The sequence below is a fragment of the Peromyscus maniculatus genome, chromosome 11 (genome assembly GCF_049852395.1).
Source record: "Peromyscus maniculatus bairdii isolate BWxNUB_F1_BW_parent chromosome 11, HU_Pman_BW_mat_3.1, whole genome shotgun sequence".
Taxonomy (NCBI): domain Eukaryota; kingdom Metazoa; phylum Chordata; class Mammalia; order Rodentia; family Cricetidae; genus Peromyscus; species Peromyscus maniculatus.
In genome coordinates this window covers 80875613-80903330 of record NC_134862.1, presented here as the reverse complement: position 1 = coordinate 80903330, position 27718 = coordinate 80875613, and the positions used below count along the sequence as shown (strand labels likewise).

At 44.1% G+C, this 27718-nt stretch overlaps 1 protein-coding gene across 1 annotated transcript; it reads right to left on the bottom strand.

Moving 5' to 3' along the window:
* Positions 1-1441: 1441 nt before the first annotated feature.
* Positions 1442-27464, bottom strand: Cd244 (CD244 molecule). The gene is made up of 9 exons (XM_016008935.3): positions 26496-27464; positions 13244-13567; positions 12882-13154; positions 9864-9968; positions 9247-9401; positions 7213-7278; positions 5459-5521; positions 3911-3967; positions 1442-2847 (listed from the first exon to the last, which is right to left on the bottom strand). The coding sequence occupies exons 1-9, from the start codon at positions 26554-26556 to the stop codon at positions 2767-2769; spliced, it is 1185 nt and encodes a 394-aa protein (XP_015864421.1). The 5' UTR covers positions 26557-27464; the 3' UTR covers positions 1442-2766.
* Between the last annotated feature and the right edge of the window lie 254 nt (positions 27465-27718).

Below are 27718 nucleotides of genomic sequence, written 5' to 3'. Positions count from 1 at the left end.
AGGAACTAAAGCAGAAGGATCACAAGTTTGAAGTCACGTTGTGATGCACAGTATGACCCAATCTCAAAAAAAAAAAAAAAAAAAAAGCCTCTGTCATATAAGATACCTGTATTTACCCAAAAGAGTTCCCTCCTTATTCTCAGACTGGATAAGGAACAGAGCATCTCTCCTCTCACCAGGTTTTGGCTGTAACCTGACCCCTACCTATAAGTTGAAGTGTGTGTGACTTACATTCATGTGCCTGCGGTATACACTCTTGTCTCACGTATCTTGCCGCCCTCGGTCCTTTCATGTTGTTCATCTGCTGTCCTTCCAATGATGTTGAAATCCCCATGGCTGTGCCCTGTAGTGGGTACATGGGTGCTCCTAGGCACTCAGACTGTGCTTCACACTCAAAGTCTTAATGGCCAACTGTTCATTAGTTGTATGTCTCATTGTCTTTGTGAGGCATTAGGACAAGAGCACAGCAATCAGACATACACTATGGTGCTGGTTCACACAACACACTGCAATACAGCCTTCCAAAAAGCCCGGGCCTTAGAGTTTCTTCTGTTCTCAAGAGCTGTATGGCCCATGACACTTCAAATGCCAGAAGAAATCAATGATAGTGTTGGTAAGATGGTTCAGTGGGTTTAAGTCCTTGCTGCACAGCCTGGAGACCTGAGTGTGATCCCCAGAACTCATGAAGAGGTCAAAAGAGAACCAACTCTGAAAAGTTGTCCTCTGATCTCCACATGAATGCCGTGCATCCCCAAATATACACTACTACTATTTATTATTATTATTGTAGAAAAAAAGAAATCAAAGGTAGTATATTCAGTGTTCATCTAGACTATTTTTACTCCATCATTTTTTAAGATTTATTTTATTTTATGTGCATGAGCATTTTGCCTGTATGTATGTATGTATGTACACTACATGCACACAGTACCTGTGGAGGTCCAAAGAGAATGTTGGATTACCTGGAGCAGGAATTACAGGCTGTTGTGAGCCATCTGATATGGGTGCAGGGAACTGAATCTGGGTCTTCTAGAAGATCAGCAAGTGTTCTTCAACACCGAGCCTTCTCTCCATTACTTCTTACTGTCTCTGCTCACTAAACTCCTTGACTTACTCCCAATATCTGCCGCAAGACCACAGACTCTTTTAAAATATATTCTTCCCTTGTCACTTGCTTTACAATGTGCTCTGTCTGTGCTTCTATCTATGGGGAAGCCAGAATGCTAGGCATGTTCAGAAAAGAGGGATCAGGGATCAGGCAAAGCACAAGCGAGCCCCATGGCCTGGCTGTCCTTCATGAGGCTGAATATACTTAGGTTTCTGGCTCTCTGCTATCTCTGTGTGAACAAGACTGACAGCTAGACAGAAAGTCAGCCCCACCTCCAGCAGAATATAAATAGATATGTTAATGAATATTAATCAATGACCCACACATGCTGAATATAGAAAAGTTCATCAGTTTAATTCAGGCAAAGGATTGAGATTGCCTCTGTGTAAGACCAAATTTTCATGTCAAACTCCCATGATAATTGCAGAACAATTGAAGAACAAAACTCTGAGCCAGGCATGGAGGTGTGTGTCTTTAATTCTAGCAGAGGCAAGAGAGAGAAAAAACTAAACTCTAAGTTGAGCCCCTGAGTAAGTCCTCTCTTAGTTCATAGTTGCTACTTGCCTGAACTCAACCAGCCCCTCAGTCCTGCTCCCCCAGCATTGCTGAAGGAGCTAGGCTGAAGATGGATAGCAGAGTGTGTGGTAACCAACTGCCCCATCTTCAGCTTTTAGTTATTTGAGCCCTCCATTCAGGGTTTTTCATGGGGAGCACTTCTCAGCACTCTGAACTTGGATACCTATGATCTGAGTCCTCCCTCCAGGCATATCACAGAGAGTACTCCTCAGGACTCTGAATTTCTGGTGACAGGACTTTGTAAAGCAACCATCACACTGTGGGCAACACTGATCTTAACCACCTATTATCGGGATGGCATATGCCCTGGGTGATTCTTCTGTCTGAGACCTGCTTGAGTTGCACCATCTACTCTCACTTCTTCCCGCTCTTGCTTGCAAACAACTGACCAGAAGTAACAATGTGGGACGATCAGGGGTTCCCAGAATTTGAGTGAAGCCGAGACACCAGCTTCCCTGGGAGAACTGACAGCTAGCTCACAGCCAGATAGCACAGCCTCAAAGAGGAACTGTGCCTCCTTTTCCTCTGAGTCACCATCTCTCATTGTGGGCAGGGGGAGGCTCGAGAATGCAGACATCCCATATTAATGGTGTCGGGAGGAATAACAGCTTAGAGAAACACAAGAAGGAAATCCCCCTCTACCCCACATTTATGCAGTGTTGTATGGATTACAACGTCTCAGAGTGTGGCCAACACAACCTCTCTACCTGCTCTTATCTGGTCTATAAGCATGGGAGCTTTTTAACAACCTTGATCTTACAGTGGCTGTTAAAAATTTTCCAGCCATATATAGTGGTACCTGCCTCTGTAATCATAGAATTTGGAAAGTATAGGCAAGAAGATCAAACGTTGAAGGTCATTCTTGGCTACTTAACAAATTCAGACTTTTGGGACTGTGTCAAATCTTGTCTAAAAAAAATAAGGAGATAAAATAAAATATAAAATATAAACCATGAAAAAACTTTTACGTCCTCTCAACCTAGGAGCTGTTCCATAGATTCATACGGCATCGCCATCGTCTGCTGTGCTCCCTTTTAAAGTCAAAGCTGCTGCATAACACAGGGTGAAAACACTCGCCCCAACTAGGGATAAACATCAAAGTTCTCGAGCTCCCTGCGGCTCAGTCGGGCAGGGCTGCGGGCTTTGAAGCATTGCTTTCCAACCTGCAGGGAAAAGGGAGACACTTCAAACTTTCGCTCTGGACTATCCTTAAAATAATCTTGTAGGTAGTGAACTACTATCCCTACATTACAGACTAATAAAAAAAAATGATTAGAGTGGTATAACACATTCCTCGATGCCAGTGATTAGTGTGAAGGCAGGACTTGAATCCATTCTTCCGCTCAGTTCTGGTGCTTTTTAAAACTACTCCATGCTTCTTTGTGGCCCCCAGCTTGGCTTGGCCCATATCGTCTCCTCTGCAACTCTGGATTGTGAAGTTGGCTTTAAGGCTGGACTACCATTGTAGAGCTAAAAATTCTCACCAGCAACCACACAGCCTCTCCCTTGTGACTAACAATAACATTTCTATTACACCCGGGTGCTTTGATTATAGTTTGAGGCTAATACTTGGGGTGTTTTCTGTGCATTATTTTCTCTGGATATAAACTGCAGTCATGGAGGAGGGGCTATAATTCAGTGGTAGAGTACTTGTTTAGCACACTCAAGGCCTTGCATTCTATCCCTAGCACTGAAAAGAATAAAGGAAGGGCATGATTATACTATGCCTACCTTACAGCATTCTGTGAAGATTAAATGAGGTAATTTATGCACAGCCCCTGGCAATTTGCCTTATAGCTTAGGGGAAAAACCCTAATAAATGTTATGTCTCTCTTCCCTCATTCCATGTAGACCTAATGGGCATCAGTTAACTACCAGACTCAGTGTTGCTTTTGAACAATATCTTCTACAGAAGTCTGAGATCACCCACATTCTGAAATAGTTCCCAATAACATCCTAATTTTAGGAAACAATTTGGAACCAGGGAACTAACTAGCTTGGAGACAGCCCTAGTTTAGAACCCAAGCCTCCCAGCCTTGAACACACGATACGACTTTGAGTTAGACTTTTAGTCTTCTGGGATCTCAGTATATTCTTACAGGATCCCTAAAATCGCAGAAACCCTGGGGCTGTATAGATGACCTTGTTATAAGTATATACTCTTGACTGGGTCTTGGAAGTCCACAGACATTAAACCCACTGTGAAGGAGAGTTCCTGAATCTTACCTCTTCATACACAGTGCAATTTGAGGGAGGGTTCTGTTTCCTCTTCTTGGATCCAGACTAGAAATTGAGGGTTAAGAAAGTGTAAGTTTAAGATAAGAAATGTCTTGCTCCTGATTCACATGCAAGATCCCAAAGAGAAAGCCCTCTAGCCAGGAGTCAACAAGTGGTACTTAATGGTACCCAGAGAAGCACAATACCTTCTGACCTATAATGTATCCTCCTGAGCTAAAGTCAGAATTTAGAACCTGTACCCACACAGCCCCACAATCCACAAACACACAATCTTAGTGTTCACAAATATAAACATCCGTCCCTCAAACAGTTCTAATATAAATACTATCTGAACCCATGCATTATTTCAATACACCCTCCTCTAATATAAACAGCTCTGGAATACACATGTGTGCTAACCTTAGCATATATCATGAGCACAGCACAGTGCTCCTATGAATCATTAGCTATGATTTCAGTTGTATGTAGAATTTTTTATTATTATTGTGTGTATGGTGTAGGCATGGGCATGTGTGCAGCAGTGTGCATGTGGAGGTCAGAGGACAACTTTTCAGGAATCAGTTCTCTCTTTCCACTCTGGGTTCTGGAGCTCAAACTCAGGCCATTGGGCTTGCACAGCAGGTGCTCCTATATACTTGGTCAATTTCATCAGCCCTAAGAGTTTTATAATATAATATCAAACCATGCCACAGTGCCTATGAGCATTTATATGTGCTTATATTGCAGCATGTAATTAAAAACTAAGTATGTCTCATAGTGGAATCTAAGTGGATTGGATGACTGATTGGTTTAGAAGAAAATGAATAAAATATGCAAACTTGTTCTAAACCCCTTCAAAACACAGTCCCTGACCTGCACAGACTCCCAGGTTTGTGGAATTCCAGTTCTCCATTCTGCTGAGTTATTGTTTGTAGCTCTACTCTATCATTCCAGCTAGGAGAGTGCCACTCTTCCTATTCCCTCCTGTATCCGTTAAATGAACAAACATGGGCCCCAGGACACACAGCTCTGTGTTTGCAGACATGTTGGGAGCTGAGACTGGAACTGGCCTTGAGTAGATCATGATGGCAGCTTCAGTCCAGGAGCCTCCAGTTGTAGGACTGGCTAGAACCTTTGGTCTTTGAATGTCAATATTAATGCCTTTCTAGTTCTTACTGCCAGCTCCAAGCAGCTAAGAAACCCCTCCAATAGTTCTCACCATAACCTCAGCTGTCCTAGTAACAATTCTGCAATCCTTCTGTCCTGACTTCTGTTCCTGCCCTTTACCTGCCACAAAAGGTCTAAGAAAATCCTACAATGCACTATTTTCTGAATCTCAGAACTGCTCTTTTTCCACAGGCAGAACTGGAAAGGCGTTTCTCCTTGTTAGGCCCTTAACACTTAGATATAATCATTTAACAGAAGTTATTCAGTTGCACAGAACAGTAGACAGCTCACTGGGGTATACACACATGCTCTGCAAACACACACCCACAAACACAGTAGAGTACACACACATCTGTTCAATGAAACCCTCCAAAGGAATAGACTTCTCACCTTCCTGGAAGGCTGGATTACTGAATATAGTGTATATTTGTCTTGTGATGCAGAATCAGAAGGCTAATGAGAAAAAAATTAAAAAATTCATAAATAAAGATCCAGCATAACCCTTTGCCTCAACTCTGCCTAAATGTAAGCTCTGTTTGTCAATGAGAAGAAGCCTGGAGCAGCCTGGGACAGGGCCTGACATTAGTCCCACTGTTACTGTTAGTAACAGTTACCACTATTTGTTGTGCACTTATTTGATCTGTATTCTTTCTTTCCTAACCCTTATGTTATTCCTAAAAAATAGGAATGTTCTTTCTACCACAGACAAGGTTACAGATTCAGAAGAAGTAGAGAAAGAGAAAGAGGAAGAATAAGGAAGAGGAGGAAGAAGAAGAAGAGGAGGAAGAAGAAGAAGAAGAAGAAGAAGAAGAAGAAGAAGAAGAAGAAGAAGAAGAAGAAGGAGAAGGAGAAGGAGAAGGAGAAGGAGAAGGAGAAGGAGAAGGAGAAGGAGAAGAAGGAGAAGAAACAAGAACAAGAAGAAAAATAATCCTATTACACAACAGAAGCAGAATTCAGGCCCAAAATTTTCCAGTTTCCTTAACAGTTCAATGGCTCCCTTTGGTAATGCCTCCCTTCTCTAGACCTGAAATGCGTATTTATCAGGGCAGACAACCATCTCTCTGGTAAGATAATCCAGAGGAGGAATCTCATTCTCACTAGCACCCTGATCAAGAAGAGTCCTTCCTTGAATTTACTCAAATTGTTCTTTCTCAAGCCCAACATGTCTAAAACCCGTGAGCTGGCAGATATTGCTCCCGGGATGTATTTATTTATGATACGACTTGGCCAACAAGCTGAGGGTGTTGCTGTTCTTGGACTTGGTCCTCAGAAAGTGAAGGGGAGAGAAGAGGAGATGACAGGAAGAGAAGTTTTGTATGAGAAACTTTTCACTGTTGTCCATGTCACCAAGCATTTTCCCTTGGGAGAGAACACCTGACCCTGGTTTTCAATGAAGTCATATTATCTGCCAATGTTTTCCCTTGGAAGAGAACACCTGATCCTGATTATCAATGAAGTCATATTATCTGCCAATGTTTTCCCTTGGAAGGGAACACCTGATCCTGGTTATCAATGAAGTCATATTATCTGCCAATATTAGAGAATGTCGTAGTAATTCATGCATGAGCTTCTATATTGTCTGGAGTTAGAGTCACAGCAGGAAGAGGTAGGATGGCAATTGAGAAACTGTTTGGCTCAACTTTCTTACTACTTAGCTATGTGGCCTTGAACACATCAGTTAACCTGAGTCCTGGTTTCCTCATTTGTAAACTTCATAGGGCTGTCAAGTGAGACTTATTAAGAAAATGGCCATTATTGTTAAGTCTAAATAATATTCTTTAAGACCAATACGCACCTACTCTTTTCTTAATAGAGATAATGATTGGTGGTACTATTAGGATAATCAATACAAGGACTCCAGGTCTTTGAATCAGAGGAAAAACATAAGCTGAATCCTTTAACAAAGTTCATTCTCCTATTGACAACCTGGCCTAGACTTCTACTAGGTGTGAATGAATGAAAATCGCTGCCAAGACACTCTGAGCATGCTGCTCATTTCAAACAATTTGTTAAAGCACCTGGAGCTGTCTTCCAGCCCCTGAGGAACCCCAACGTTCCATTCTCCCTTCAACAGTGTGTTTTAAGTGAGGCTTGGGAAGTCCCATAAACTGGAATGGGATAGGTTAGAGAGTCCAGAGGGGTACCTTGTACTGAATCATAGAGTAGATGGTACCTCCATCTCCAGGGGGGTTCTGCTCCGGCATCTGCTCCTGTATAGAAGAGTGAAGGGACATGTAATAATCTCTGTCTAGACTTGGCTTGATCAATGAGGGACATCACAAAGAAGGGGTCTCCAGGAAGGAGAGAGGTGCAAAACTGGGAAAGCCTCATCATCAAACATGCCAGAATGAGGAGAGATGGGAAGAACAGTGATTTACAGTGGACCAGCAGCAAGGAACCACCTAGGAGTCAACAACCTGACAAGTTTCCTGTCTGGTCCTTCCCTTTAGTAATGTAAAACTGCCTTCTTGCTTTCACTGACTTTTATGCCAACACAACCACTGACAAATGGGCAGAGCTCTAGGCAGATCTGTGGTCTGAACCTTTCCTCTTCCAGACATTGAAATTCAGAGGGTAAAAACATTTTAGAGATGTGTCAGTCTTAAGGCCGTCTCTAGATCCAGGCTTCATGGTCAGCTTAATCTGGGCCTCAGTCCAACCCCAGAGAAGTAATAATGCTGGGTGAAAGCCTGGTCTTAACAAGGTCAGAGAGCACATGGTCCTTCCTTCTTTCCCTCCCCTTATGCCTGCTCCACAGGCAATTAGAGATGGAAGTATTCCGTCTTGGATGTCTCTAAGAACACAATGTCAAGTAGGGCTCTCATGGGGGTCAGGAAGGCTATGAGAGTTCAGTAGCTGAGCTCTCCAGAAGTAGGAGGTTGAGAAGCAGAGAAACGTCGGCCTTTCTTAGCAGCTAGAAAGTCAACAGGAGTTTGTTGCTTTTACTTCTGTCCAGACCCATGTAAACTACTCCAGAAAGGTTGAATCTGTGACCCAAAGGGAGGCCACATGAAACTTGGGGTGGAGGCTTTCAAGCCAAAACCCTGAGATAGTGAAGAGACTCCAGGCCAGGCTGAGGTCAGGCCAGGAGGAACCTCAAGCCGAAAGGTAGTCAATAGCCTGAGCCCCCAGGAGGCCACTTCTGTTCTAAATAACTTTTCTTCCTATGCCCCCCTTATTTTACCCACTCCAATGTCATCTTCATTTGGGGTAATGAGGAGGCTAATTTTTTTATAAGCATTTGGGCATTGGGTAGATACATAGGCCCTCAGACCTAATAGCAGTAGGAAAATCCACCTTCTTTTTGTTTCCACGGTCCAGTATTCCACTGCTAGGACAAGGGTGAAGGCAAAGGGAGCTGCCCTCAGTCAGCTAAGAAACAGACCTGAAGGAAGCTGGTTTGTGACAGAAGAGAAGAGCCCATGTGTCTCTCTCTGCCTAGCAGTAGACATGGGGGTGGGAAGAAAAAAGCCCTTCCTCTCCACTCCTCCACCCTTTCCATCTGGCTGATCTGCACCTACTTTTCCTGCTTGTCCTACCTGGCTGATCTGCAGCTTTCTCCTAAGCCTCTCATTGTATCCTGCAATACAGTACGGAGAGCATCTGCAGGCCCTCTGAAGTTTCCTTCTCCTCTACATTCCTAGCTGACTAGAAGATCTAGGTCCTGAAGAGAGCTGGAAAGAGAGAGGTCTTCATAGGTGAGCTTAACCGACTGTATCAAACCAGTTGTCTTGTCTACTACTTTAGCCATGCTTGGGCTCCTACCCAATAGGCTTTGAACACAGACCCCTGAGGAATCTCCAAAACTCTTACACTCTGGCTGTTCATGCTCCCTAGCCTGGGCAGGGACTGAGAGAACCACAACAGAGAGCTCTTATCTTCTAATCTCGGGAATATGGTCAGGCAATAAATATATGAAGGCTGCACTCATCCTGGCATTCAGCCCAGCTGGTAAGACTGAGATGAAATGAGGGTGATGCCAGAGTGCACTCTGGGAAGGCAGTAGTAGCCACACTCTGGCCTCTGCTGAGTCCCATCCCTTCTTAGCAGATACAGTTCAGCACCAGGATGCCCATTCTGCCTCATTTTCATTTTCTCTGCTCCATCCCCCCCCTTTCCCTTTGGACAGAGCCAGGAAACTGATAGAGAAAAACAGATGGAAGAGGGCTGAAGATTACCTCGGAAAGACACCTGTCTGCTTCTCTTTGTCCCCTTTCACTTTCCTGGACAGCTGAAGGAGATCTCGAGTTCCCAGATTGCCCTACTTGATTCGCCCTGACTTGTGGGTCATCGACATAGTCATATACTGTTGAAGATTCATGAGGGCCAGACTCTGTGGGAAGAAGGAAACAAAGACTAGAACTTCAGAAACATTAGGAAAGCTTCTTGTCCAGGCTTCTACTTCACAAGTCACGCCTCTGACAAGGATGGTGCAGATCTTAAGAATGGCTCTAGAAAACAGGTAGGCTCATGCTTTTGCTAGGATACCTAAAGAGCACAGTAGAAGCAATTACCCTCCCCTTGACATACATCCTCCACCAAGCTGGGAAGTCACCAACCAAACCCAGCATCTTAAATAAACCAGCACATTGGGGACCGTGCTATAAATATCCTGAAGCCACCCCAGCTAGTGTGAACAGGTGTCGGCTGCCCTCCCCCACCCATATTCACACATATCCCAACACCTCTCCAGGAAAGGAGAAGCTGTGTGTAGAGTATAGCCCATGGACACAGGGTTAACCCACTGGACCTGATGCCTCAAGCCACCGCACCCCTCCGGGGGTCTTCTACTTACGTGACTGCTTTTTCTTCTTATCCCACATGCAGAAGCAAATGACAGCACTGAGAAATAGTATGACTAGAATAACGATGACCACCAAAAAGGGCAGAAATGGGACGTCTGAAAGACACAGAAGATAAGAGGACTGAGCTCTCACTTCCCCATATGTTAGCTTCAACAACTATCTCCAAGTCCATTGTCCTCTCTCACATTCTATAAATTCGCCACCCTGTTGTCCCTCCTTAGCTGGGTGACAGACTGCTCCAGAGGACCTGTGCTACTTACTTACCTCTCTGAGGCAATTTTCTTACCTGAAGAAAGGAGATAATGTTTTCTCCTTCTAGGGGCTAATTGCATGATCTGGTGCCTATAAAACATCTTGCATGGCAACTATTACATCTATCTACTGTTGTTGGTGTTTTTTTGTTTTTTTTTTACCTCAGCAAATATTCACCACACACCTACTACTACAAGCTTTCCATTTCTCCTTCCTGGTTCTCCTACCCTCACTGCTTTTCCTCACTTGAGCTTCAACATTCACCATTTGTGTTACATGTGGACCCTGTTATATAATCCAACCAACAAGAAGAGAATGGTAAAGAGTTTCATATTACAGGTGTCCACTAACGAGCTTTTCATGAATATCTCACTTGACCTTAACAACAATCCTGTAAGGTACCTCTTATTACCACTCTCATTTGCCCAGCTGAAAAATGGAAAGTTAATGAATCTGCCTGAGATCACAGTAAATAAATGATGAGGCAGTGACGGTAGAGGCCCCCAAACCAATGTTCCCATCACTGCACTTTACCTCATTCCTGTTTGTTTCTTTTCTGCCCATGAATAATTTAGCTTTGTTGCCCCATTTTGCTCTAAGTTTCTTCTTCTCTTCTTTTCTTTTTCCTGTTTTTGTTTTGTAATGGAAAAATTCTTATATAATAGGAAGGAAGAAACACTTCTGGCTAATGCACAAAGGGGAACCGGCAGTGAACAGAAATTCTTTACATTTTATATAGGTTCGAACTATAACATTGTATTTTTACACATGCTTTCATCTGTAAATCTTCTGGGGTCCCAGAAACTCTGAGCAGTTAAACGTGTTTTACAGAAACAGAAACTGCAAGTTTGACTGCTTCGGGGACATTTACGATGAAAAGATATTTTCAGTTATCTCAAGCTAGGCCAGAGCTGCTTTCCTGGGGTAGTTGTTAATCACAGTCAGCCTGGATGCCTTGCAGAACTGTGCTTTTCCTAATAAAAGGCAGGGGGGGGTTAAGGAGCAGCTGTCAGCCAGGGCCATCTTCTCCAAACCTCTCAGCAGAGGCAGGCTCCTTTGATCTGGAAAGAGAGCCTAGTGGGCAGCTGTAAGTGACCTGAATCATCTCCTTTGAACTGCCCAGCAAAGACAATGCTTCAGCTGCATGCTCTTCTGTGTGACTTAATATTTTTAAGCAAACTCACTGGCAAAGAGATTCTTCATAGCATTAGTTTATGACTTCCATTTTCTCCTTCAGTGTCCACACTTGGATTAGTCTGGTTCAGGTCTGCAGTTCCACAGAGGGATTTTTAGCTTGGAATTCCTACTGGAGTGACTCCCTATTCCCTCAGTAATGAGCTTATGGAGACTAAGAATTGGGTGCTTTGCTAGGGCTGCTTGGTAAGAATTTGGGAATTCTGCACTCACTTGAGATTTCCCACTAATGTGAGGAGTCTCAGAGGCATGGGCAACTGGAAGGAGTATGGTACAGGACACTGTCATGGCAAGGCTGCACTTCCCTGACAGCTCCATTCATGGCAATGCCAGTCATGTGGTCCTTGTGCCTAAGGTGGATGGCAGTAGACCTACATCCAGAGTCCAGACCTGAATGTGGCTTCTGGAATACTTCAGGTCCAGTCCTGCAGTAACCAAAGGGGTGCTCCAGGGAAAGGTTCTGAGAACCTACTCCTTCTGTCTTTCAATGTTTTTCTCCTCTGAGAAAGGGGAGATGTGTCTGACCCCCAAAATAAGAAAATACACTACATGAACCTAAACTTAGCACTGTGGAAACTCAAGCCCAAAGTAAGGAGCTACACATATTTTCTGCTGCAAATTTAAGAATAGAGACTTTGAGGGTTGGGTTTGGTTGGTTGGGATTGGCTGGGGTTGTGTTTTGGGTGGGTTGTGTAGGATTGGATTGGTTGAGTTGGTTGGGTTGGGTGGATTGGATTGGGTTGGGTTGGCTGGGTCAGGTTGGGTGGGTTGTGTAGGGTTGTGTAGGGATAGGTGGGTTGGGATGGGTTGGGTGGATTGGATCGAGTTGGGTTGGGTGAGTTGTGTAGGATTGGGTTGGGTTGAGTGGGTTGTGTGGGGTTGGATGAGTTGGGTTGGATGGGTTGGGTTGGGTGATTTATATAGGGTTGAATTGGGTTGGGTTAGGTGAGTTTTCTAGGGTTGGGTGGGTTGGGTTGGACTGAGTGGGTTGTGTGGGGTTGGGTGAGTTGGGAAGGTTGGGTTGGGTTTGAATTGGATTGGTTTTCCTGTAAGTGCCCATGCTGACAGCACATTAAGCCTTTACCTAATTAAAAAAAAACAAAAAACAAAAAACAATACAACCTTAACTCAGGTAACTCAAGATAAGCAATAAATGCAGAACTCTGCTAGGTACATTGTCATTTTCCTGCTGCTCCCACTGACAAGGTTACTGTGGTACAGTGTTATTATCTCCCAGAAAATTCTCCAGCTTGAGGTAAGACACCACTCAAGAGAAATTGGATCTCCAATCTCTCAAATTAGGAAATTAATATTTACGGTATCACAAAAATCACTAAACAAGTAGATATTCCCTATGAGGAGGGAAAACTATGCTACTATTTCCAGTAGAAGAGGAAGATATAAATCCTATCAGGCTAAGACAGACCTGCGCCTCTGAGAGGCCAGGCTCCTGCTGAGGAAGGGCTCAAGGCACTGGGCCAGAAGGTCAAGTGACCTCATATCCAGGTCTCAGGTGAGTCTAGTTGTGGAGTCCCTGCTGTGGGCCAGAGTGCCCCACTTACTTTCAGTGACACTCTGACAGCCCTGGGTTAAGTTCAGAGTACTGTTTGCCGAGCTGACTTGGTTTCTAACAGTGCAGGTATAAATGTGCACGATGCTGCTGTCAGTCTGGTTCTTCAGGTAGGTAAAGTTCCTTCGGTTCGAGATCAGCTTGCTCCCTCTGTACAAAGCATAGCTCACATTGTCATCCTTGGGCACCAAGCAGTCCAGAAACAGTCGACACATCCCATCTTCCCACTTCCACTCGCCCTGCAGGCAAGGCTTCTCAACATGATCTGGAAGTAGAGATTCTGGTCAGAGGGTTCTGGAAATACAAAGTCCTACAAGAGTCAGAGGGGCAGAGTGAACAGTGCTAAAAACTCACCAAGTATAAGAATTTGGAATTTCTTAGTGCAAACTGCTCCACTAGATTTGGTGGTCTCCAGCTCATAAAGACCACTGTCATTCAACTTAGCTGACTTGAGGCCAAGAGTAAAATCCGAGGTGTTAAAATAATATATGTTGTTGAAATCACGAGGAAGCTTAAATGATTTTGTGTCACTCTTCCAAGTCAGGATCTCTTTTTTTCCAGATGAGCCCAGTTGTATCTTCCATCGAACAGTAACATTTTTTGTCTGTATGTTGGAAGGCTTCAGCCAGACAAGTTTTCCTGAGGTGCTGGTGATGTCTTCAGTAGAATCCAAGCAGCCTAGGAAAGAAAATCTGGTCTGAAGGTGCCTGAAAGAGTATGAGACCTGAGCAGTGTGGGCAGTAGCCTGTAACGTCCTTGAGTTAAGGATCTGGGAGCAAATGTGAGGAGCCCAGACCCCCATCTGTTTCTCCTTATCCCCAAGATCCATCCTCTAGTTGGGAGAAACTCACAGACCAACAATAACAGCTAAAATCCCTTTTGAAGGTTTGTTTTTATTTTGTTAAATATGCATATATGCATGTGTGTCTGTGTATGGGTTTGTGTATGTGAGGGCAGTGCCAGGAGGCCAGAAGAGAGCATTGGATCCCTTAGACCTGGTGTTTATAGACAGCTGTGAGCTGTCCTACAGGATGCTAGGCACTGAACTCAGGCCCTCTAGAGGAGCAGGATGCACTCTTAACTGCTAAGCCAACTCTCCAGCCCCAAACTAGAATCTCTTGAGTACTGACTATGTGACAGGCAAGTTTCAAATGTGTTACAAGTACTTAACTTCACAAGAACCCTGTGAAGATTTTATCCTCATTTTTATAGGTAAAGAATTAAGTTAGAAAATACTTAAGCTGGGTGTGGTGGCCAATGCCTTTGAGGCCAGCCTGGGCTACAGAGAATTCCAGGGCAGCCAGGGGTGTTACACAGAGAAACCCTGTCTTAAAAAAAAACATAAAAAATAAGTAAATAACCCCAGCCATAAAGCAAAATGATGAGCTTAGAAGCCAACTGATTTGGCCTTACTCAGAGATTTTTGGTTCAATTACTTTTTAATGCAATTTACTTCGGAGTGTATGTGAACATGTGTGCACAGGTGTATGCACTTGTGCATGTGGAGACCAAAGGTAGATGTTGGAGTCTATCATTCTACACATTATTTTTATTTATTTATTATTTATTTATTTACTTGTGTGTGTGTGTGTGTGTGTGTGTGTGTGTGTGTGTGTGTGTGTATGAGTGAGAAAGAGACAGAGAGACAGACACAGACACAGACACAGACACAGAGAGAAACTGCGTGTGTGAGATGCAGGGGGTGGGGGCACACTTAGGCTGTAGCACACATATGGAAGCCAGAGGACAATTTTCTGAAACAAATTCTCTCCTTCCATCTTTCGAGGCAGGGTTTCTCTTGTCCCTTCACCTACTCCATGTAGTTCAAGTCAGCTAGCCTGTGAGCTTCCGGGTGATTCTCCTGTCTCTGCCTCCCATTTCACCTTAGTAGTACTAGGATTACAGATGCTTGTGGTTTTTTTTTTGGGGGGGGGGTTGGGTTGTTTTTTTTTTTTGCATGTTCCAGGGATCAGACTCAGGTTGTTAAAATTGTGCAGCAAGTGCTTTTTCCCTACTCAGCCATCTTTCTGGCCTTCTGTCTTAGTTTTGGAGACAGGGTCTCTAACTGAGTCTTAAACTCATTGGTAAGGCTAAGCTGGCTTTTTTGATGGGCATTGAGGATTTGAACTCAGGTCTTCTTGCTTTCTGAGTAAGTGCTTATTACTCACTAAGCCATCTCCCCAGACCCTCATTTTTGGATTTTGAGATAATATGTCACTACGTAGCCCAGGCTGGCCATAAACTCACCATCCTACTGAGTAGCTAGAATGACAGAAGTTTCCCCATGCCCTGTTTCTAGAGGATAATTTTTAACCACAAAGTTATAAACACCATGTTACTGATGTGACTCACTTCATTGCAATTTGGCCATCAAGTCCTCCCCTGCCCCCACAAAAAGGTTCATATGCTGCAGGATTGGTCCTCAGCTGGTGACATCATTGAGAGGCAGTTGGATCATGGGGGCACTAACTTCATCAATCAGCTATACAAAGGTGGAGCTTGGTTAGTGAGTCACTAAGGACACATCTTCAAAGGCTGTATCTTCCCCATTCCTGACTGTCTCTCTCTGCTTCCCAGATGCTAAAGGTAAGTGCCTTTGCTTTATCATACCCTCCATGATATTCTGCCTCATCACAGTCCTACAGCAATGGAGTAAGCCAACCATGGACTAAAACCTCTGAAATGCATGCCTAACATGCATGAGGCCCTGGATTTAATCCTTAGCACTGCTTAAAACCAGGAATAGTGGCATACAATTATACTCTCACCACTCAAGAGCTAGAGTCAGAAGGATCAGAAATGTAAGGTCATCCTCAGCTGCATGGCAAATCAGAGGCCAGCCTGGGCTACATGAGACCTCATCTCAAAAGAAGAGGGGAAATAAAAACTCTTAAATACGCCAAATATAAATTTTCCCCATTTTAAATTTGTCCCCTTGGGTATTTATCACAGGGACAAAAAGTCTGAGCTCCAGCACACTGAGGCAACCGCATATGGCCAACAGTGACTGCCAGAAATTCTAAACAGTCAGACCCAATGAAGCCAATGCTGAATTCATAACCTTTCTTGAGCCCTACAACAGAGCTGGGTTCACAATCCTCTCAAAGCACTTGGCGCACTGCACTGTGGGCAGTGTTCATTAATGTTTGCCACTGTTTTAGCACCCAGAAGGTGTCTGCAAGAGTGCTCTCTAAAATTTGTTAACAATGCCTTCCAGGTACATGTCTGCACTTAACCTCTCTTGGGATCAAAATGTGACTTCGCTAATATAGTTGAGGTAGACTATAATATAGTGGTACTTTAAGTAGCTACGCCAGAACAGCCTAGAGCAGTAAGTGGAGCCATTTGGTAAAGAAGCTATGTGGCATCACCCAGCCGCTGCAGGCATCAATATGGCAGCCTTGATTTAAAGAGAGTGCAATGGGCATAGAAGGGATCAGAGAATAAAGTAAGAGAGAGAGAGAGAGCTGGTTATACAAATGGTTCTTAACAATGAAGCACATTAAGAGGAAAGTAAGACAGAGGGAGACGAGATGTTAGCTAAGTAAGATCTTCCAGTATCTTCTCCCCACACGAAATTACCTTGATAAAACCTAAGGAAATCCAATGAGAGACCACAGTGACAAATTATAACAAAATACAAAGACAGAATAGTTGTCTGTGTTACATACGCACACCCTACCTCTGGCCACTCCAGTGTAAAGAGTGGTGCCTCCACTGTGGGAGTGTGAATGGTTAAGTTCACACTTTAGGCTAGAAACCTTGTACCGGGCCCAACACAGTGAGACTTACTTGCCACAACCCCATCACCAAGCCAATACCCACAGACTGAGTTACCAGAACCACATTATGCCGAGAGGCTGAAGGTTTCACCTCTCTCCTCTTGCAACACCAGGTAGCAGGGCAGGAAATAAGACACCAGTTGCTGGGGGAGGGGGTAGACTTGTTTTAGAGTTCACTGTCAGACATGGTAACAACCAGAACCTAGTAGAAACTTCACATGCAGGACAAAGAACATACATGCAAGCCCTGCTTCAGGTAAAGACCTAGGCATCCATGGACCAGATGAGTGTTTCAGCATACATTACCCTGGTGTGGACCGTACGGTGACCACTGGTGCTTCACAAAGACCCAGCATTTTTGACTTTGTGGATCATGATTCTCCAGTACCCTTTTGCTTTCGTTTTTAATAGTTCTCACTATTATGCCTTTTCCTTTGGGAAATTTTGAGTGGGCTTTGAAGGTTGAAAATGTGGGCAGCCCTTCTAAACAAAATAATCCTTTGGAAAAAAAATCCCTGTCACTGTGGAACCATATAACATGATAACTCTGCCTACTCCCGAACAAGTTAACACCAAGCTACTAGAAAATTTAGATAAGTAACATACACTTGATAAATAAGGTATATTTGATAATCAAGATTTATAAATTCCTAAGGTCTACTCAAGTTCACAGTAATGTTTGTCTGGCCTCGTCTTTGCTCACTTTAAGCTTTAGCTATTTGGATAAACTAAGCAATAAAAAAAAAAACCTACAATATTCTATAATGGAGCACTTGATTCCCTGAGAAAGCCCTTTTTCTAAGGTCAAGCATTTAAACAAAACAAAACCATGGTCTCAGAGGCTTGAAGAAAGTTCCTGTTTGCTAAAAAGGGAGACATTCTTAACTCTGGAAAGAGGAACTTGTGGCCCTTCCATGAATATATGACTGGTGCCTATTAATTTGTCAAGGTCAATACTAGCTTCCTGATCACAAGCCACCCGCTAGCTCACGTGCATCCTTTTTCCCACTTAATCCTTTGTGTGATTATAGAGTTTAAAAGGTGTATTCTTTTTTTCAATAAATGGGCAGCTATCCGGATTCCCCCTCAGATCCTGTTAATCTTCTCCTTCTCCTTGCTGACTCCACACCTCCTCTTTGGGACCTGAACCCCACTGGAGCTAGACTCTGGCATCACCCCCAGCTGTGGCATGGTCCTTGTTCATCCCTAAGAATGTAGGTCCTTGAGGCTGTGAAACTCAAGCATGACCCAGGTTACCATCAATCTAGGTTGTTACAGACTGCCTTCACCAACAAAACCTGACCCAGGCAAGGGACAGGTTTTACCAAATTCTCACAGGTCCAAGGCCTGACTGAGAAGTGAAAGATAAGGTCTATATAACAGTTCATCATCAAAAGCAGTGAGAGTTCATGCAGGGGCCATGGAGGGGTGTTGCTTACTGGCTTGGTCCAAATGGCTTTCTCAACCTGCTTTCTTATAAAACCCAGGACTATCAGCCCAGGGATGGCACCACTCACAATGGACTGGGTCCTCCCCCTTCTATCACTAATTAAGAAAAATGCCCTACTATTTGCCTACAGTGTGATCTCATGGAGGCATTTTCTCAGTTGAGGCTCCATCCTTTCTGACGACTCTAGCTTGTGTCAAATAGAGATAAAATAACTATTACAGCTGACCCCTTGTCAACTTGACACACAAGCATGCCATTGTTCAGTTTTATTCTTTCCTTCCTTGGTTATCCTCAAGATGGTACGTTAATATCACAATATACACACAATAACTTTAAAAGTCCCACAGTCCTTACAAAGTCAAACATATTAAAAGTTCAGTCTCTTTAAAAAATATCCAATATCTTTAAAAATCTAAAATTTCTTTTCAAAGTTCAGTCTTTCATCTGTGAGATCCTGAAAAAAAAAATCAAAATTAAGTTAAATACATTCTTCAAGAGTGAAGAACCAGGGCACAGTCACAATTTGAACAAAAGAAAAACAAACCCCAACAGTGTTAATAACTCAGTGTCCAATTATCTGGGATCCATTCACGATCTTCTGGACTCCTCCAGAAGGACTTGGGTCACTTCCCCAGCTCTGCCCTCTGCAGCACACACAGCTTGCCTTCCACAGGCTCCAGGTGGCTCTACTCCCCTGCTGCCGCTGCTGTTCTTGGTGGTCATCCCATGGCACTGCCATCTCCAAAACTGCTGAGCTCCCTTGCTGCCACTGGGCTACACTTTCATCAACAGCCTCTCGTGGGCTCTCAAGCCTCAGCTGCTCCACATGACCCCTTCATGCCTTCAAAAGTCAGTACCACCTGGTGACTCCCACACTACCAAGTTCAGCTGCCAGCACAAGGTATAATCTCAGCTGCTTCAGCCAGCACACATGAAGGTATGATGTTAGAATAAGAGGAGTGTGCTTTCCTCTGCACCAGGGTATTAGAAATGGCTGCTCAGAGGAGGTGGCTGGGAGGTACCATTAGAAGAAAACCTTTGGGTCAGCCTAGTGGGTGGAGAAAGAGTAAGGGAGAGGAAGTCACAGGCAAAGCAGCAGCACAGGCTGAGGTGCCAACACTCTGATCTAGTAAGGACTGTAGCAAAGCTTTCTTCACCATGTTTGGAAAGTGGAATGACAGACAGAAGTTTAGTTTTTAGGTATTTCATAAAACTGTGAGAGGTAGCACAAATATCTAAAGATGCTTAATCCAAAAACATACAGTACCATAAATAATAACAATAAATAAATTGCTGTGTAACCAACAGCAGAGCAGAGCAGAGACCTATTCTGTTCTCCGCTATCACACAATTAAATGTGGAGCATACAGAAAAAGGAGTATACTTAACTACACTGTTAGTTCCTAAAAATAAAGTGTGAGATCTATAGTCCTTGTTAATGCTACACTGTACTGAGGGCAATTACTTAATTATACTACTATCTTTTGCTTTTATGTAATACTAAATGTGTTTATATACCTAATATGGTTTTGTCTGTAAATAAAAGAGGAGCTAAAGGGGCTAGCAGGATGACTCAGTGGATAAAGGTAGGTACATGCTGCTGAGGCTTACAGCCTGAGTTTGATGTCTTGGACCCACAGGGTGGAAGGAAGGAACCAACTCTCAGAGTTGCCCTCTGGCCTCCATTTGTGCAGCATGGCTCAGGAACACACACACACACACACACAGAGAGAGAGAGAGAGAGAGAGAGAGAGAGAGAGAGAGAGAGAGAGAGAGAGAGAGAGAGACTAAATAAATATGTCATTTTAAAAGTTGTTGTTTTTTAAAAGAGGAACTAGGGGCTGAGGATGTAGCTCAGTTAGTAGAGCATTGGCCACAAAGCCCTGGGTGGGACTCACTCGTAGCACCACATAACCTGGCTGTGGTGGCACACATTAATAATCCCAGTACTTAAGAGGTGAAGTAAGTGGGATATGAAGGTCAAGGTCATCCTTAGATACACAGCAAGTTTGAGGCCAGCCTGGACTAATGAGATACCGTCTAATAGTGGGAAAGTCAGGCAGACCCACCGACATCGTTACAGTGGTCAGTTCGGGTTTATCAAATGGGAGAAAACTTGGCTAAGGGTTGAAAGCTAGTGCTGACCAGAAAGCTAGTGTTTGCAGGAACAGATGAGGTAGGAAACACTGGGAGAGAATCCCTAACCATGCTTCCATTTTCTGAAAAGATGTTTTCAGTCAGTAGCAGCAATGGTGCTGAACAGCAAACTTGTAAAGATGGTAATAGTTCAGAACGACCTCTGGGAGAATAAAGACACTGTAGACCAAAAAGAAACAAGAATTCCCAGAGGGAAGTGGGCATAAGTCCTACCCTTAGTTAAGAAGTTATTCACAATTGATAGCTGCCAGGAGAGGGAAAGTCGGTTTTCTTCAATGAAATGACACTGGATATATCAACCACACTCCAGGGTAGGACCCATGCTCGAGTAGTTGACCATCTCTCTCTCTCTCTCTCTCTCTCTCTCTCTCTCTCTCTCTCTCTCTCTCTCTCTCTCTCTCTCTCTGTGTGTGTGTGTGTGTGTGTGTGTGTGTGTGTGTGTGTATGTGAGAAAAACATGAAGTTGAGAGGGTAAATGGGCAGGTGGGGGTGAATCTGGGAGGAGTTGGAAGGGAAGAAAGAATATGATCAAAATATATTGTATGAAATTATCAAAGAATGAATTAATTTTTTCAAAGGAGGGAAGGAACTCCTAGGACTTGAAGGATTCAGCTGAGCTCTGAGGCTGTGAGTCTACATCTGCTGTTTGCTGGATTTTCTCCAGCAGGTCTCTGCAGTTTGTTCCACTCTTCTTCCATGGGATCTTTACCACGTCCTCAAGAGGGGAGGGGGCCGAAACAACTGAGCAGGATCTTGAGGCTTGTAAGTAAGCTAAACGTTTTTACTTGGGTCAGAAAAAAAATATCTTTTTATTTATTTATTTTAGAGGGTCTATTTTCAACCAGGATGGCTCTTACTTGCTATATTGCTAGAGATAACCTTCTGACCTGTCTATTTCCAGCTCCTGAGTGCTGGAATTACAGACATGGGCCAGCACACTCAAGTTTAAGTAGTACCACGAGGATGGAGCCCAGGGCTTTTCAAGCACCCTAGGACAGGGTTTCCCCTTCCCCTCATAAGCCAGCTAGATACTCAGCACTGCTTTCCCTTGTCTGTGTTTGTTTATTCCATGTTGATTGTATTTATTTGTTCTATCTATCTATCTGTCTATCTATCTATCTATCTATCTATCTATCTATCTATCTATCTATATTATCTATCTATTTTAAAGACAGGATCTTTTACATAACCCAGACTGCCCTTGAACTGTGGCTGTGTAGAAGAGACCAGCTTCGATCTCTCAGAATTGTTCTAGGACAGCCACAGCTACATTAGATAGATAGATAGATAGATAGATAGATAGATAGATAGATAGATAGATAGATGAATAGATAAATAAATAAATGATAGCTAGATGATGGTAGATAGATAGATAGATAGATAGATAGATAGATAGATAGATAGATAGATAGATAGATACCAGCTTCGATCTCTCAGAATTGTTCTAGGACAGCCACAGCTACACTAGATAGATAGATAGATAGATAGATAGATAGATAGATAGATAGATAGATAGATAGATGATAGATAGATAGATAGATAGATAGATGAATAGATAAATAAATAAATGATAGCTAGATGATGATAGATGATAGATAGATAGATAGATAGATAGATAGATAGATAGATAGATAGATAGATAGATAGATAGATAGATAGATGATAGATTAAAAATAGTGGCTGAAGAGATAGTTCATTTGTGAAGAGCACCAGCTGTTATCCTGAGGGATATGTGTTCAAATTCCAGTACCCACATAGCAGCTGACAAACCCCTGTCACTTTAACTCCAGAGGATCCAAACCCCTCTTCTGCCTTCTGAGTGTACCAGGCAGGCATGCACATGGTTCACCTCATGAACATACAAGCAGGCAGGCAAGCAGGCAGGCAGGCACACACAAAACAAGTCATAAAATCAAGATCAAACAAAATAGATGAAAGACCAAGCTGGAGAGAAGGAGATGGTTAGAGCAGACAGAGTGCCTGTTGCACGTTCTTGAGGACAGGGATTCAGATCTGAGCGACTATTTTGCATTTGTGCCTCCCCACCAAAGGGTAGAGGAAAGAGGAGGTTACAGCAAGGCAGGGGTGTGAGATTATGCTAGAGCAGCTCTCAGGATGGGGACAGAAAGAAAGAGCAGCACTCAGGGAGAAGTCCTGAGACAGGCAGTGAGACCATGTATCTGGAGCCCTAGGGCAAGGGAGGTGGGACAATCTATAGGGCTTGCTGGCTACCAGATAAAATGAAATCCTGTTCAAAAGTGAAGTCCAATCAAATAGAGAAGCTAAAAGACACATAAGAGTGGAGTTCCCTCAGAAAGCTAAAAAGGGCCAACTCTGGAAGGCAGCATGGAAGCAGCTTCTTCCCACCCCCCATCTGCTTATTTCCAGCACCTGTGTGCTGGGGTTACGGACCTGGGTCAGTATTCGAGTTTCTGCAGTTCAGAGGACGGAGCCCAGGGCTTTGGGCGCCTAAGCCAGGCAGAGACAGCTCTCCGGGGAGACAGTTACATGTTACAACTCCACTTTATTCCAGGAAGGAAGGGGAATATAAAGGCTGGGGACAGTGGCAGGGGCATTACCTAATTTGCATTAAGAGACACACGCTCCTATCAAAAGCCTCCTAGTATGTGCATCAAGAGAGCCTTCCAGCAGGGATCTTTGTCAGGGTTCAAGCTAAAGATGAGTCAGGCATCTGGCTTTAGAGACAGGCATCTGGTTTTGAGAGAGCTTTCAGATAAGGTCAGTTCTCCAGGCCCAGGGACATCCTCCAGATAAGGGCAGGTAGAGGCAGGAAGTCTTGCTGGGGAGGGGGGGAGACCCATATTGCCAAGCTTAGAGAAAAAGCTGCCAGGCTTATTGCAGACTGTGACCTCGACCAATCATAATGTATCCCAACAGATCTCTATAGTCCAGTGAAAGGAGAAAGGCAATTGAGTTGGTGTTCACTTCCTAGAGATGCCTAACAGCTGGGGCATGGGTAGATACAGTGGAAAGACACAGCCTGTGAGAGATATAAGACCTTAGTCCCCACCCCTGGGAGGTATATATTTCAAGGAAGGAAAAAAAAAGAAATGCTAATATGAAAAGATGAGAGAAAGAAAAAATAACTTCACAAGCTCTTACATGCTCAGAGTGAGATGAAGCATGTGCACGTGATTGTCAGTTCAGAAGGGAGTGGCCACAGCCACTTCCGGTGGTCAGGGACTGCACAGCCACTGCTGCCGCTGCTGCTGCTTCTTACAACCTTGGGGCTCTTTTCCGGTGGTTAAGAAGGGATGAGGTAAAATATTAAGTCTATAGAAGAAGGACAGGGGAAATTTAATGAGCTCTACTACAGCTTGGGAAAGTGAGGAACTGCAGTACAGTTTGGGGAAGTGAGCAGGGAGCGGAAAGAATGGTCAAGGGTTCTGTCCGAGTCAGCAAGGAGTCACCCACGCAGACACTGCACAGGGATCAATCAGCTCAGCTACCTCCGACCTAGACTTACTGCTCACAGGAAGCTGGGAAGCCTGGGTTCCTGAGAGGGGAGCCAGTCTCTGATGGAGGGGGTGTATTCCCACTAGCCAGAAAGAGGACGTTGAGGTTTTTTTCAGTTGGGCTTGTGTTACCAGGCTTAGAGGAAAGACAACAGATGAGGTCAAATGCTGGAAAGTGAACAGAGCCCAGTGACTTCTTGGCAGGGCCAGCAGCAGCCAAGACAAAATGAGTTTCCTGCAGAGGCCACAGCCCTACTTCCTTCTTCCTCAGCACTTAGCTCTATACTGACTGACCACAGCCTCTCCTCAGGCAATCTGATTCTCCCTCTTCTGTCTAGATTGACCTAGGCTGTGTCCCTCTCCTATCCTCAGCCCACCGAAGTGTCCATCTTTCTCCAAGACAACTACTGTGTTATGCTCCTCACTCAAACTCTATGTTTTTCTTGCTTTTATTTAATCTATTTCCTGGGCCAGGATTGGTCCGCTTTATCTAGTTTTCTGAGCTCTTACCATTCCAGGCCGGTTCCCTTGTAAGCCCCATCTGGAAGAACCCATCATCTGCTCAGATCCATTTAAATGCACCTTGACTCTCAGTGCCAGGCCATCCTTTGTAGTTAGTATTAGACAGGCCTATTTTCCAGTCTGAAAGATGCTCAAGGGTCAGATCAGCATCTGAGGGTGAGGATGTAGCTTAATTAGTAGGGTCCTTGCCTCCCATGACAAAACCTCTGCGTTCCAGGCCAGCTTGGGATACATGAAATTCTACCTTTAATAAAAATTCTACAAATAAATAAAAACATCAGTTTCAACTGTTTCCTTGATAAATTTTGCTTAATTCTCAGAACATAGTAAAGCCATAATGAATCTGCTTAATTAATTCAAGAATGTCTTTCATTTCGCTCCCAAAAGTGGCTCTACTATATAGATTTCATGCAAAATGTCAAAGAAGTTCCAAAGACACAGGCCCCTTGGCTTTGACCTTTTACTTCATGGGCTCTACATTATTGCAATTTCATTTCCTGTTTATAGGCCTTCAAAAAAAAGAGTTGTCCTGAAGTAACATGAAATATCATGTCCTGCATGGCTCAAGCACTCCTGAAAACAGCACCTGTTAGAAATACATACACTTAACCCCCATGACTTGACCCCAAAAATGTACTCTTAATGTGTTTGGAAAGGCTCATCACATTATTATAATATTATTTTAAAAGTCTAAATGTTCATCCATAACAGAATGAACAAATTGTGATATTAACATGCGATGAAATATTGCACAGCCATGAAAGTGATAAGCTACAGGTATTAACATAGTCAAACCTCATAAAATGTCAAGCAAAAGAAGCCAGAAGCCCGTACATCCAGGCGAAACTAACCTGTGAGATTTGAAGTTAGAATATTGCTTATATTTATGGAAAAGACAGTAAGCAGGTAATGACTGGGGGTGAACATGTGATTGTTCGAAAGTTGTCCCAAAAGTAACTCAATGACATGTACATTTCTGTACATATGTCACACAAGGAGGGTTTGTGTGTAAATACATCATTTCGCTGCCCCTGGGGTGATTTCTGAGAACTAGAGTTCCTTTGGGTCCCTGAGCCAAAATTTCTCCCACACCTAGCTGCTTCCCCACTCACACCTTGTTTAAGAGGAGGTGTGATGAGCAGAAGTTGAGTAAAAATGACTCTGGCCTGCTAGAGCCTTCCTGAGGTCCCCTCTAGAGCAGTGACAACTAGTATCATTCACCCAAGAGTGCAAGGCTCAACACAATCCATGTGATAACTGGGGAGGCACTGTCCCAGCCTTTCTTCCTTTATCTACCACATCTCACCCAGACTCAGAGCATCCAGGGACTCACAATTCCCAGCCCATCCTTTTCTTCAGAATCAGGGCCCCAAATGAACTCTAGGGCCCAGGTATACCCTCCCTGTTTTTATGTATCTGACCCAAGTTATCCTCCTAGTCCACCTCCATGATTCCAGAAAATAATGTGTTTACTCACTCAACAAACATACCTTGAACACCTGTTCTATCAGGCATGGCACCGTGCTGACAGCATGTAGGGGCTCACACACATATGTGTCAAGGTTTTATTCAAGCATGGTCCTCCATGTTTAGCACCTGGCTTAATACAGAGCTGCTCAAAACAGATTCAGGGGGCAGATGGGAACAGAGGAGGGTGTGAGTATGGAAATAAATACGTATTGAAGGTCCACTTGTGCCAGAGACCATTCTGGATGCTGAGGATACAGCAATGAAGCAAAAATATTTAAGTCCTGGTCTTTAGGACCTTACATTCTAGTGGGCTGAAGAAGACACTATGGGGCAGGAAATAATATAGGTAAGCACTGTGATATGTAAAATGGAGATAGGAAAACAGAGAACATTATGCAGAGTGAAAGATGGGGAATCGCTGACACTCAGCAGGGAAGGCAACATTGACAAGGTGGTGTTTGGGCAAACAGGATAAAAGAAAGCCCATGGCCGGTGATGAAGCTGCTCCCAGAGAGTGAAAACTGAACGTGAAGCCGAGGGCACACCTCACTCCGGCTTTCCACACTTCACACAAGACTACGGGACCTGGACCACCTCCTCCAATCTTTCCTCTTACTCCCTGCATTCCAGGTGACTATGTAGATGGCATGATCAGAGGCTCCAAGTTCTGATCTCCTGGACACACGCACGCACGCATGCACTGGTGAGTCCATGCCAGGCCCCATCCCACACCAACCAGGAATCCTTACCGTAACCCTGGTGACCCCTGAGGAACAGGAAGAGGGCAAGGAGGACGGCTTGCCCCAACATCCCCACCAGATGGAGCAGGCCAAGTGACCCCCTCTCTTCTTCGGTGCTCAGATGTTAATAGGCTCAGCAACTTAGTCAGTAGAACGTGAACATGGAGCAGAACTATCTCTGCACCTCTCCAGCCACAATTTCCTCAACTCAAGGCTGTTCACTTCTGCTGTGAGCTGTCAAGGCCACTGAGAAAGCCCCAGTCCCTAGACTGCGTCTAACCGTTCCCACAAGCTAAGCTGCCTCCAGTGGGCGGGTGCTCAGAGTGCACAGTGACTCACAAAAGCAGCTGCAAAGCCTTAGCCCTTGTTCTGCCTCAAGCCTGTGTGCTTTATCCTCAGATCTACTTACAGTGTGGAGAGAAACAAACAGCCATTATCCCAGATTTCCCCAAACCAGCACACACTGTGGAAGCAGAAGCAGAAGTGGGAAGGAATTTAAGGGTAGGGTGGTCTGAGAAGAAGAACCTTGAGTAAGTGGTTGGAGGAAAGGAATGCATAAGGGGTCTTAGGAAGAGACATAAAGTTTAGAGCTGCTGGGAAGCATCTAACCAGCCTAGGAAGTCATGACACCAAATGTTCAGCATATGCAAATTGTGTTCCTCCTTTCACCTTCCCCCGAGAAAGGATGTGAGCCCATTTGTGTTGCCCTACCCCATCCACAGCTGGATTCCATGCCATAGAACAGCAGGCAGCAAAAATTCCTTTGAACTCCAGGGAAGGATGGAGGCAGTAGTATTTACTTCAAAGCTATACCCAGAGTTTACGCCTCTTTCTTTCTTCTGCTTTCCCCTTTAGCAACAAATGCTTTCAGTTCCCTCCAAATCCATCCTCTTTATCTATCCTAAGAGCTATTTCTAGACTGACCAAAATTGAGCAAGATGACGTCGATGACACCCTTGCCTGCCCGTGGAGGCAGCATGGATGCTCTGGCCAAGATGATCAATTTGGAGTCAAACATCTGGACTTGAACTCCAGCTCAATTTACAACCTGTGTGATGCTGAGCAAATTGCTTTCTGAGTCCTAAGAATAACAGTACTTGGTTGGGAGGGATAGTTCAGTAGGTTAAAGTACTTGCCCTCAAGCCTGATGACCTGAGTGTGATCCCTAAGATCCACACAATGAAAAGATAATTGACTCCACCTCTGACCTCCACAAGTACCCAAAATGTGGG

Bases quoted from the DNA above. Each gene is read 5' to 3' on its own strand.
- Cd244 (XM_016008935.3), bottom strand. From the start codon at position 26,556: ATGTTGGGGCAAGCCGTCCTCCTTGCCCTCTTCCTGTTCCTCAGGGGT. The intron at 5,522-7,212 runs GTACCCCTCTGG...TTTTCTCATTAG, and splicing joins ACTCTATGATTCAGTACAAG to CCTTCTGATTCTGCATCACA. The intron at 3,968-5,458 runs GTGAGAAGTCTA...CTCAATTTCTAG, and splicing joins TAATCCAGCCTTCCAGGAAG to TCTGGATCCAAGAAGAGGAA.